Source organism: Mytilus edulis, chromosome 4 (assembly GCF_963676685.1).
Source record: "Mytilus edulis chromosome 4, xbMytEdul2.2, whole genome shotgun sequence".
NCBI classification, from domain to species: domain Eukaryota; kingdom Metazoa; phylum Mollusca; class Bivalvia; order Mytilida; family Mytilidae; genus Mytilus; species Mytilus edulis.
In genome coordinates this window covers 77,701,883-77,714,248 of record NC_092347.1, presented here as the reverse complement: position 1 = coordinate 77,714,248, position 12,366 = coordinate 77,701,883, and the positions used below count along the sequence as shown (strand labels likewise).

The 12,366-nt window shown below is 31.6% G+C and overlaps 1 protein-coding gene across 2 annotated transcripts; it reads right to left on the bottom strand.

Moving 5' to 3' along the window:
• Nucleotides 1-284: 284 nt before the first annotated feature.
• On the bottom strand, nt 285-11,404 carry LOC139520583 (uncharacterized). Of its 2 annotated transcripts, XM_071313373.1 has the most exons (7): nt 10,053-11,404; nt 8,012-8,110; nt 7,070-7,171; nt 5,026-5,160; nt 4,679-4,704; nt 1,380-1,504; nt 286-839 (listed from the first exon to the last, which is right to left on the bottom strand). In XM_071313373.1, exons 1-7 carry the CDS (start codon nt 11,283-11,285, stop codon nt 526-528), a joined length of 2,034 nt encoding a protein of 677 aa, XP_071169474.1. In that variant the 5' UTR covers nt 11,286-11,404; the 3' UTR covers nt 286-525. The 2 variants fall into 2 exon arrangements, with proteins under 2 accessions (XP_071169475.1, XP_071169474.1); XM_071313374.1 differs by lacking the exon at nt 7,070-7,171 and having other exon boundaries at nt 285-839.
• Between the last annotated feature and the right edge of the window lie 962 nt (nt 11,405-12,366).

Genomic DNA, 12,366 nt, shown 5'->3' with positions numbered 1-12,366 from the left:
TTTGCAATACAATAATTTCAGTGTAGCGTTTTTTCCCCCGAAGTACAACGAAATAAATATCATGTTTTACCGTTCAATTATCATAACGACGTTCCGATATTCATATTTTATTTAATTGCATTTCTGTTTGCACGGATGTTGTTTTTGGTCAAGATTTACAGAAATTTGTAGTCTGACGAAAATAACGTTTATTACTTGATAGTCTACAAACTTATTTATAATACTGATTTTTTATGTAAAAATGAGTCAGAAGATACAACAAGCATACAATTCTTATAATAAAATGTGAATGTAACAACTGTGAAGTTACGAGTTTCCAATGCACTGTTTTGACATAGTCGCATAGAAATGTTTATACGGAGATAAAACTTTTGAAATGCCTCGGCAATCAAAATTATGAAATCGTATGAATAACTATGTAGTATTATCATTTACATTATGAATAAAACATTTTTTTCTTTTTTCGAAGGAGTAAAAGTATCAAGAATTTCTTTTCGTAAATCCATTAGTATTACATAACAGAAACTATATATACGAACCTATTAAACGTATATTCCTACATGTAGTCGTATCAGTTAGTCGTGCCTTTATCAAATAGCGACACCACTCACTCAAACGGGGCCTACCGTCAAAGTTAAATATGTAGTCATACATATTCAACGATTCTTCATGAATAACCATTCGACCGCAAAAAACTTCAATATGAAGTTTAGCTTTCGGAAATGTATGTTTTAAGTTCTTGCATATGAAGAGATCGGATACTTTGATAGGATACTCCATAATTGAACCATCGAAGTACAATGTAAAGTTCAGCGGGCAAAGTTCAAACGGATCTCGTGCTGAAATAAGAATTAAAAAATGTACAAATGACCTATTTTTGAAGCGACATCTTTTTAAGAAAATATTTAATAAAGAAATAATAAAGAATTATATGAATATATAAAAAAATACAGGCGAACACCAGTCATCCTCAATTATACCACTCACAATCAATATATATCTTTGATAAAATAGATAACAAATTGAAAGGTTCTTATAGGGAGCATCAGAAACTCTTTGTGCACACTACAATAAGTGACTCATATTTATTCTGTCAAACTGGTTTATAACCTCATCCTATCATACTGCCAAGCTTTATACAAGGGTCCCAGGCTTATTCATAAATCCCTCTCATTTGTTTATCGTTTAAAAAAATTAAGTATTATTAGGTAAGTTTAGTAATACATCATGGGAATTATCTGTTTATGGTTTCACCATTGTGAATGTAGAGTTGTCAATTATTTATGAATATGTTACGATATGCTAATCTTTAATCTCGGAAATGTTTTTTGATAAACATTTCTATGGTACATCTTTTATCTTAATGTGAAATTCCTCACCATTACTCAGCTGCTTCATGGTATCCATTTTCTGCTGCCGGAGTGATAACTTGTTTTTAATGTCTGTCGGCATATGTTGTATCGAGTTTATTACTCCTTTTACGTTTTCTTGAATCTTCGACCAACTGATAAAGGTTTAAAGGAAGAGTTAGAGAAACAGCCGTTCACTGATCAATTGTAAATGTACAATATCATAATCTTACAAGAAGAGCGTGGAACATAACGTGTGCGATGAAACGTTTTAATAATGCAAATACTACAAATACAAGTGGGCGTGGCCGGGTACTTGTAAATCCCAACAACAAAAAGACACTAGGTACAGCTCTGAGAGTACTCGCAGTTATTTTACAACCAGCTCAAAGCAACTAACAAATTATAAAACAAATCATGCATCTAAGACTAAATTATCAATCCCTACACATCCAACATCCAATGGATTTAGTTTTAAGACGTCATAAACAGTCAGAGAAAAACACGACCTTGTGCTATGCCAAGATACAGGTATCGACGATTGTAGATCCATGAATGTGTATATGTATATAACATACTAGTAATATTTAGTTTGCATTTAATTAACTGATAACAAAATCAATATTTATTGCAATGAAAACAATATCCAATCAACTTATTATAGTGTTGAATTGGTAACCTTTAGGAATAAGTTTATTCAAAGGAGCGAAAAGTTTACCAGGATCATTTCTAAACTTCAACAACATTTCCGTAAAAATGAGGATGTGTTATCCTGTTTGAAATAAGTTTTCTACAGGTACGACCAAAACTTCAAAACCAAATCTTTATATCTATGGATAAATTTAGTAAAGGTTTTAAGTATTTTATGGTAACGAAATCCATGACTTAATAATTTACCAGTTATACATAGATTACGTTCGTTAAAATCAAAAAGTCACACCAGACACGGACATCGCGAACGATCTGTGAAATATAAACACCGTAAGATGGTACCAAAGGAACATCGCCATCTTAAAATGGGAAAATTAGCAATAGGGAACGAAAAATTGCCTTTTTCAACTGATTAAAGTTCGTTCTTATGTTGTACTTTTACAAAACTATTTCAGGTTAGGGGAGGGATGGGATCCCACTAACTTGTTTACCCCGCCACATTCTCTATGTATGTGCCTGTCCCAAGTCAGGAGCCTTTAATTCAGTGGTTTTCATTTGTTTATTTGTTACATATTTGTTTTTCGTTCATTTTTTGTACATAAATAAGGTCGTTGTTTTTCTCGTTTGAATTGTTTTACAGTATCATTTCGGGGCCTTTTATAGCTGACTATGTGGTATGGGTTCATTGTTGAAGGCCGTACGGTAACATATAGCTATTAACTTATGTGTCTTTTTTTGTCACTTGTTGAGAGTTGTTTCAATGGCCATCATACCACATCTATTTTTTTTTTATATATAATAGGTTAAAACACAGAATGACATCGATACTACATTGTGCAAACTTTCGTAAATGTATAAATAGCACCATCTTACTGTTTTATATTGCACAACTCGTTCTTTACGCTTGTGTTTTCTCGTTTCAGATTTCAATGAACGTATTCTATATATGACTCGAAAGTTATGAAGCCAGGAAATACGTTACAAAATTTACTTATACTTTTTCTAATCTCTTCTATAGATATAACAATTTGGTTTTGAAGTTTGGTTATACTGTAGACAACTTATTTCAAATGGGAGCACATCATCATTTTAACGGAGATGTTGTTGACCGAGTCCGAAAATTTAGATGTTATCCGAGTAAACTTATCGATCGTTTAAATAAACTTAATATTCTAAAAGGTTACCAATTTCACACTGTAATTAGGTCTTTGCATATTGGTGATTGGTATTAATACTGATTTTAAAATCAAACTAAATATTTGCACACTCATGGCTCTAAAATGCTTTGTATCGATCTGATAAGTTGAATGCCGTACAACGACCACAAGTTGTTAATTTCTGTATCACTTGGTATCTTGTGAAGAGTTGTTTTATTGGCAAAATATACCACATCTTCTTATTTGTATATCGTGATCTAATCTTTGTTTTTTTTTTATTGAAAGTGATAACTTTAAAAATCTAACTATCAATAATAGCACAATGAATAAAAAAAAAAACCATCATTATGAAATTAACATCATTTACGTATATGTCTTTTTATTCAATTTAAATCGTTCGATAAGATTAAAACCTAAAACCATAAAGAATAGTACGATGAAGAAGGTAAATGTAAACCTAAAATATATGTTAAATTACTTTATCTTATTCAAAAGAGGGACGAAAGATACCAAAGGGACAGTCAAACTCATAAATCTAAAACAAACTGACAACGCCATGGCTAAAAATGAAAAAAGACAAACAGAAAAACAATAGTACACATGACACAACATAGAAAACTAAAGAATAAACAACACGAACCCCACCAAAAACTAGGGGTGATCTCAGGTGCTCCGGAAGGGTAAGCAGATCCTGCTCCACATGCGGCACCCGTCGTGTTGCTTCCAAATATTGATATTTTTTTAATATGCAAATTCAATCAACATAATATTCCTTGTCTATGTCTTTCTAACAGTTTTTATTTAGTAACTTAAAATCAAATACTCTTTGTTTATTCACATTTCCCGTTTCGATACATTTTTAAGCTACTTTTACTTTTTCAAATGGACACACTTTTCGACTAGACTACAAGAACATGAGCATGACATCTATGATTTGTTTGCATTTCTGTATTTACCATTATAAAGAAATGTCCAAACTTATACATTTTAAATCAAATGATGTAAAAGTACATGACTATGTCAAGAATTACAAAACCAGATTTAATTACCATTTTCTACATAATAAAATGCCTGTAACAAGTCAAGAACATACAGTTGTTATTAATTTGTTTGATGTGTTTGAGCTTTTTATTTGATCATTTGCTTATGAACCCTCCCATCAGAATTTTCCTATGAGTTCCGTATTTGTGTTATTTCACTCTTTTCGTGTATGAGAAACGGAGCCTAAAGCGAATAGCAAAGTTCACCACCATCAACTATACTTGAGGGATTTTGAACCCTAGCTTCTAAATAACTTTTTAAAAATTGACCATTCAATGGTGAATCAAGACATTTATATTGTTAATAATATCAGTACGAACTACTAGCAGTCCACCATCCACTTTGAAAATGATATTTTTAAACCTATGGAGCGTATTTTTGCATTTACTATTCCACAATCCGCCATTTCTTCGGTATGTTATTTTGCACAACGTCTTTCAATACATTTATGTTAACTAAATGCTTATGTTAGGTACTTACTCTTTCTGAATAGAGTTCTCGATTATCTATGAAAGAAACAAAAAGGAAATATTTGTACGTACTATGTAAATTTGTATCACACTGAGATATGAATAAAATATACATCCATGAGACACAACATTGATAAAATGGTTAAGAAAGGATTATTTTCCAAAATATGTCATGAAATATAAATGTGTTTTTTTTTTATTATTAACTTGAACTTTATAGAATATTAAGCCAAAGTGATATGTGTATTAAACATTTGAAAGAATCAATAAAATACCCATAGAACAAACCAAAAAAGAAATCTTGAGTTTAACAATACTAACAAAAACGTATATTTGTTTTAAATATTTTATATTTACATTCAAGTTCATCCCAAACGGATCATCTTTCGTTAGAACACTTAAATGATAACTCATCAGTTTGGCTTCTTCCTCAAGAACGGTGCCACATTCTTGTTCTGTCATTCTAGTCTGCATTTTGTATTTTTCCAGACACTTAAATGCACAAAACATTAAAAATTGTACTTCGGAAATATCATTTCAACATTATTCGATTATTTTATTTTGTAGTAATGATGGTTGTCAGAGATAAACATTTGCATAAAATAATTACTGACCGTTATTCAAAATATAAACCAAAACCAGGGATGTATCAAACTCATTAGTTGCAGAAGGACTAACAACACCATAATAACAGACAAAGTAAAAAATGAGAAAGTGTAGACCACTAAACACTTAATAACTAAAATTGAGCAAATAGAAACTCAGAATAAAAATAGTTGAACTAACATTATCTAGAAGTATCAACACTACCGATACTTCAGTTTCACGCGTCGTCTTACTTCGGCTTTATCCATTGATTCTTTATATTCGACAGCAACAGTATATAATGCTATTAAATAGTCATAAATCAATTAAGCGAAAGCAACATCCGGGTTACAAACTTAAACCGAGGGAAACACATTAACTGTAAGAGGAAAATAACGAAACAACAGAAACATAGAAATTTCATAGAATATTTCGATATGAAAACTATAAACCACTTTACTTTTTGTGGATATTGTTGATTAACCGCAAAATAATAATGATTTTATTAAGGATATAATTGTTGCTGGATTGCAATTACTACTTTTCGTAGTTTATGTAACAAAATAAAGACGATGTTTCTGGTAATCATGATCAATTCTTAATGGTCGTCAAATAATTAAATTATTCAAATTCTGTCTCCTATGTAATACTTTGTTCAACTAATTTATAAAGGAAGATGTGGTATGATTTCCAATGAGACAACTCTCCACAAGAGACCAAAATGACACAGAAATAAATAACTATAGGTCATCGTACGGACTTCCACAATGAGCAAAGCCCATACCGCATAGTCAGCTATAAAAGGCCATGAAATGACAATGTAAAACAATTCAAACGAGAAAATTAACAGCCTAATTTATGTACAGAAAATGAACGAAAAACAATGATGTAACATATAAACAAACGACAACCACTGAATAACAGGCTCCTGACTTGAGACAGGCACATACATAGATAATGTGGCGGGGTTAAACATGTAAGCGGGATCCCAACCCTCTCCCTAACCTGGGATAGTTGCGTAACAGTGCAACATCAGAATGAACTATACAAATACAAATATCTTGAAAAAGGCTTAACTCATCAGATGGACAAAAATATAAATACAACATATACAAGTGAACGTGGACAGGTATTTGTACATCCCACCAATGAAAAGACACTAATTACAGATCTAAGGGTAATCGCTGGTACTGACAGCCAGTTAAAGCCACTAACACCTCATAAAAAAATCATGCATCTAAGACTAAAGTTGTTGGATTCTTTCTACTGGCCCGATGTTGTTATCTATTCTGTTTGCAAATTATATTGTTTCTGTTGTTTCTTTATAGTTTGCAAATAATAAATTGATTTTTTTGTTATTATCATATGATTGATTTATGGTTTCTCGATGAAACTTGTTTATGTTTTTAATTATATTTTTTTACTATATGTGTAACCTACTGAAATTAACATTGTCCTGGTAAAGGTTTCTCTCCAAGGGTATAACCAGACCCTTAGTCAGCACTTCTGTGTTGACATGATTTATCTTGATATGGTCATAATTACCAAAAAACGAAAGGAGTTTCTTCCAGGACAAAATATTTAGCAATATTTGACAAAACTATTCGAAATTTTCGGTCATCAATGCTCTTCAGCATCGTACTATTTTTTTCGCTGTTAGAATTTTTTTGATTCTAGCGTCACTAAAGTCTTTTTAAGCAGAAACGCAATTGTAATCCTGGTATCTATGATGAATCTAGTTAGGAATTTTATGTCGAATCCACTTTAATTTGTTGATTGCTCGTTTTGATAATGTAGAATGTACACATTAATTTACCTCATCAATACTTTCCATCAAAATGCGTTCTTCATCATATAACAAATGATGAAACGATATAAATTCTTGTCGAATCAAATCTTTTTGGATCAATGTTTGAAACTACAAAATAAGGATTAATATATATATATATAATTTGAGCATAAAGTGTATATTTGATATGAAAAATATGTGACAATATGAAACGATGACGCACCCCAACATATACATGATAAGTGAACAAAGTATCTTTTTAAATGTTCACAAATGTTTTAAAATCCAGCATATCCCAACGCTTTCTTTGTCTCATAGTTTTATCATGGGTGTATTTTTGGTCAATATAACCCATAGACTTATTGGTGTTTGGTCCTTTCCGCTACGCAATCGGTATTTAGGAGTAAAGGCAAAGACTGATACAGATTCGGATTCAGAAATATTTTCTCAGATAGGGTGATATGTCTTCCAGTGAACTATTAAATTAATAACTAGCACTTTTAAATGTCTATGTCAGTAGAAAAAAACAGGATTGATATCCATATCACATTATTCTTATTTTGATGTGCATGATTTTCTTTGGACATTGCATAAAATAAACATTGTTGCGTGCACTAAAAATCGATAATACACATTCACATTTTAAATGTCTGCTATTTTTCTTAAATTAAATTTACAAATATTGGTTCAGTAGTGAAAACTGTATTAAGCCCGTTACTTCATTTCTGTTCATAAACTACTGATCAAATACCAATTCTATGCATGTTTTTCACAATCGACATAAACAAATTGCGATAAAGTAGTTTTATCGTTAATTTTAATGAAACGTTTTCTTTAACTTGTACAATTATATTAAAAAAAAATTCAACGACTTTGAATTTTAAAGAAATTTTCAACAGATATTGGTAATTTTGAGACACAATCCATCGATAAAAACCTACTGCTTTATATTTGGCCATTCATACTTACTTCGGTTTGCTGTTCATTTAGTTGTAAGACTCTCATTGCTTGATCAATTGTCCTCAAACATATGCTACTTTTCATCTGAGTTCTGTGTCCTTGGTCTTTCTATATACATATACGAAGTAGAATGATTTTGTTTTAAAAAATTAAAATTTGGAGGGAATATATCAATATTTTCAATGAAGACAAACACAAATTTACAGGTGCACACATTGTCTAGGCTTATACCTCCGATCATTATGTGATTTTGTACATACAGTATTTATACAATCCACCATTTTGTTATTGTACTATGGTTATTTTTTGTATTACTGTCTTTCAATTTTGCTTATGTGGTTTGTCTAAAGAGTGTCAACGTGCGTTTTTTTTCTTTGTTTACATAGTTGTTAATTTTTGTAGTGATTCAGATTACAATACAATGTTGATTACTGTACTGAAATGTATGACAATTTTACCTTAAATAAATATATATATATACAAAAAATTAGCAAAAGTAAATTTACAGATCTAACATTGTTGGGTTGATGTTTAGACGAGTTGTATATATAAATTACTTTGTTTTCTGTTTAGTATTAAATTTATATTAAGATCCATTTTGTTACATCTTGTGATCAATTTTATTTGGCAATCGCCAATGGCAGTCAGCAGGGTTAAAGAACATCAGTTGTTCGACCTGTTAGTCAAATGAGTTTTGTTTAAATATACTTCTTCACTTTTTTGGTCTTTTGGAAAATGTTGTTTGTGCTGTATTTAGACCCTTCTAAAACGAATTTTTTTTTTACATGCACACGTATAAAAATTGCGGTTTTTATCCAACGCAATCAATGGTGTGATCGTAGTTTTCAATTTAGACTCGTTTATAAGGGTCTCGCCTTTAGGCGGGTCGCCCTATAGTGATCAATCTGTCCGTCCGTTCGTCCGTCCGTCCGTAACACTTTAACTTTGTGTCCGCTCCATATCTAGAGAACAATTATGATTTCATACTTTATACTTTACATGTTTATTAACCACCACCAGAGGGCGTGTCATGATATATGTACAACTTCCTAGGTCAAAGGTCAAGGTAAAAAAACTTTGGTTTCAGTTGACAACCCTGTGTCCTGTGGTGAAGATCGTGTCCGCTCTATATCTAGATAACCGTTATGATTTTATACTTAATACTTAACATGTTTATTAACCAACACCAGAGGGTGTATTACTTTCTACAATATACACGTGTATTTACAGTATATCAAACTCTTTCAATGTCTAGATTTTTTTAGATTAATTTTACCCGTTTAAACGACTGTCAAAATCTGCACTCAGTACCAACAGATGATCCATTGAATAAGAACATGCACAGTGGATTGGTTGTATCTCTTTTCATAAAAGTTTAAGAGCAATTTAAGCTGGGTAAAGGGTTATAAAATTCTCAATATAACTGACACGCATTTTGTATGCATACCAAGAATAAAAATAATTTAAAAATCAATTGTCAAATTAAGTGAAGGAAGTCTGACAGTAGTTTTAGAGATTTATATAAATTAAACATTTTCCCTTGATAACCGATTGACATACTATGTTGAATAATTCAGATATGTATTATTGTATGAAGTAAAAATGTTCGATTTTTTTTTATTTTGCTCTTCAAATTTGTATTTGTGTCGGACTTTTTATTGGTTAATAGTATTATTACTACAACTTGGTCGAAGTATCTGCTGGGGGACTGTGTAATCCTCGAGGATATCATCAACTTAGTAGCCTGTACTTTGGTTAAGGCATGAAAAAAAGGATATATATTTTTTTATTTAAAATTGTAAAAACATTATTTTAAAATAAGGAAGGCATCTCCCTCATGCAAAGTTCTGATTCCTTTCCGGATTTGTTCTTTTTGATTCATCTTTTTAATAAGCTTTTTCCAATATCTGTCTAGTTTTTAAATATCGATTATCACTGACGAGACATTGCGCATCTGGTGCAGACAAAAGGGTACCACTAATGTAATTATCATAATCTGACTTATTTCAATTTCACCAATCGATTTTTGTTTTTCTTTTGTTTTACTTACTTTTTTGTTCAGCACATACTCGACAACTGTCTGTACAGAGTGGTTGATGCATGTTCTGCTATACACGACGTTAACGCATTTTTCACATTTCAGAATACCACAAGTATGACACCAGTACTTCACAACATCGCCATGCGGTGTGCAGTAAACAACACTATTTACCACACGAAGACTAGGCGCATGTTGTTGACTTTCAAATTTGTTGATAGTCTTTCGATTACAGCGTCTTTTCCTATTCTTGATTGAATTCAAAGTAGAAATGCACTTTGGTCGACAGAGCGAAAAGTCTTTCACACTTTCTTCGTCTTTCTCCTCCCATTTACTCTTTTTGCTGAGATGTGGACTAGAATTGACAAAAAATGAAAATAATTCCATATTTTGGACAACATGCGCTGACATTGATACCGGTAAACTACGACTTGCAGCATTAATACTCCATATATTCGTCAATGGTTGTGTCGTCTCATTATTATTTTTTACGGAATCACTGTCTTTCTTGTTACTTTGTCCAATAATGTCCGGGTGGTCTGTGTTGCAGTTTTCATCATTGTGCTTTGACTGTAGGGAGGTAGTATCAATTTTAGAACTTCTCTGTTTTCTATAGAACGGTTTTATCTTTTTCCTTCCGGCTTGTGATTCACAAGCAAAACTAAATCCTCCCCTTAACGGTGATATGCTTGTCGCAATATCTACTGTTTTTTCTTGCCAGGGTTTATCAGATGTCGTATCCAATACATTTTCGTTTCTAATGTGAACACCTATAGCAAGAGATGTGCACTGTTCTTTTTCTGATGAAGTCTTGCTCAATTCGTTGAGGCTATTTTCTTCTAAAGAGATGATACTACTTCCTTTGCAATCATCCTCATTCGTCGACCTGACGCGGTCGTTTATTTCTATGGCTGCCTCATGAGACTTCAGATCTTTTCCTGTTTCCTCGTCATTCACAATAGGTTTTCTCATGTCAGCGCTGGTCTGTTGTTCACCATCCGTAGCATTTATAGCAATTTTCATGTCACTACTGGTCTGGTCTTTATTTCTTGTTACATTCATGTTTTTTCTTATATCTGCACTGGCCGGTTCTCCATCATTCGCGACAGTTATAATTTGTGACATGTGAGCACCTATCTGATCTTCAGAGGTGTTATCTTCAGAGTTTTCATCCTTCAGAGATTGATTCAAAATGTCTATTTCGTTTACTTTGCCATCAATCTTGCTTATTTCGGAATTTTCCATATTCTAATTATTACTATTATACAGTGTGACAAAAAATATGTACTTTTAGAAAATGTATCACAGTTCCTCCGTTAGATATTGTTGTATGACAGTGACTTTTCTGTAATGATTTCAGAATCGGAAAATTATTTAGTACCACTTCTTTCAAATTTGAATAAGAAATAATTAATAATCAGCCGATCTATCTTTAAAAAGTCCACATTTTTTTTTTAATAAATTTAGAAATGTCCTGTTTTCGGTGAGAAAAAAAATTGACATGCACACGCTAAACCTTCAGGAGCATCTGCTATCAACCGAAATTTTGGTGGGGTCAGTATTTAGTCTTCTTTGTTGAGTTTAGTGTACTTTTTTGTGTGTTGGAATTTTTCTTTTTTAACCACGGCGTATACGTAGTCAGTTTAATTTCGACTTGAGTTTGACTGTCCCTTTGATATCTTTTACCTTTCTTTTACGGCGGTCAATTAATATAGGTTGACATGTTAAATTAATAATAATATACCACTTAATGTGTTATACAAATTTAATGAAGCAACTGGATGCAAGTCGTGGTATAAAGCAAACAATTATATCAAGACACATGCTATTTCCTTGTGGATGCCAAAACAATGGATAAATGAGGATACGTTGGATATATCTTTTAAACTATTACATGACATCTAACAAACCTATAAAAATCCAATTGTACGAGGTCGCAATTAATCTATTTAAATTTATGTTTATATCGGATTATGTGAAAGTCGGCAGTATTCGGAGGTCATCTTGTTAGTAAATAATTAGATGGCATCTAGACTAAATTACAAACGAAACTCTGATATATCTTATCGAGTACATACTGTTTTTTCTTTACTGTTTTAGTATGCTAACAATCAAATAACAGAAATTTGAGTTAAATCGATGAACATATAGAATTTGAAAGCTAGTATCCTTTTTGAAAAAAAGATTCGAACAAAATTATACACAAACATAATTGCTAGATGATAACAAAAACATGTTAATCAATATATATATGTATTTCATTGATGATAATGTTATAATTTAACAGTTAAATGAAAATAATTTAATTTTGGATGTAACGCGTCTT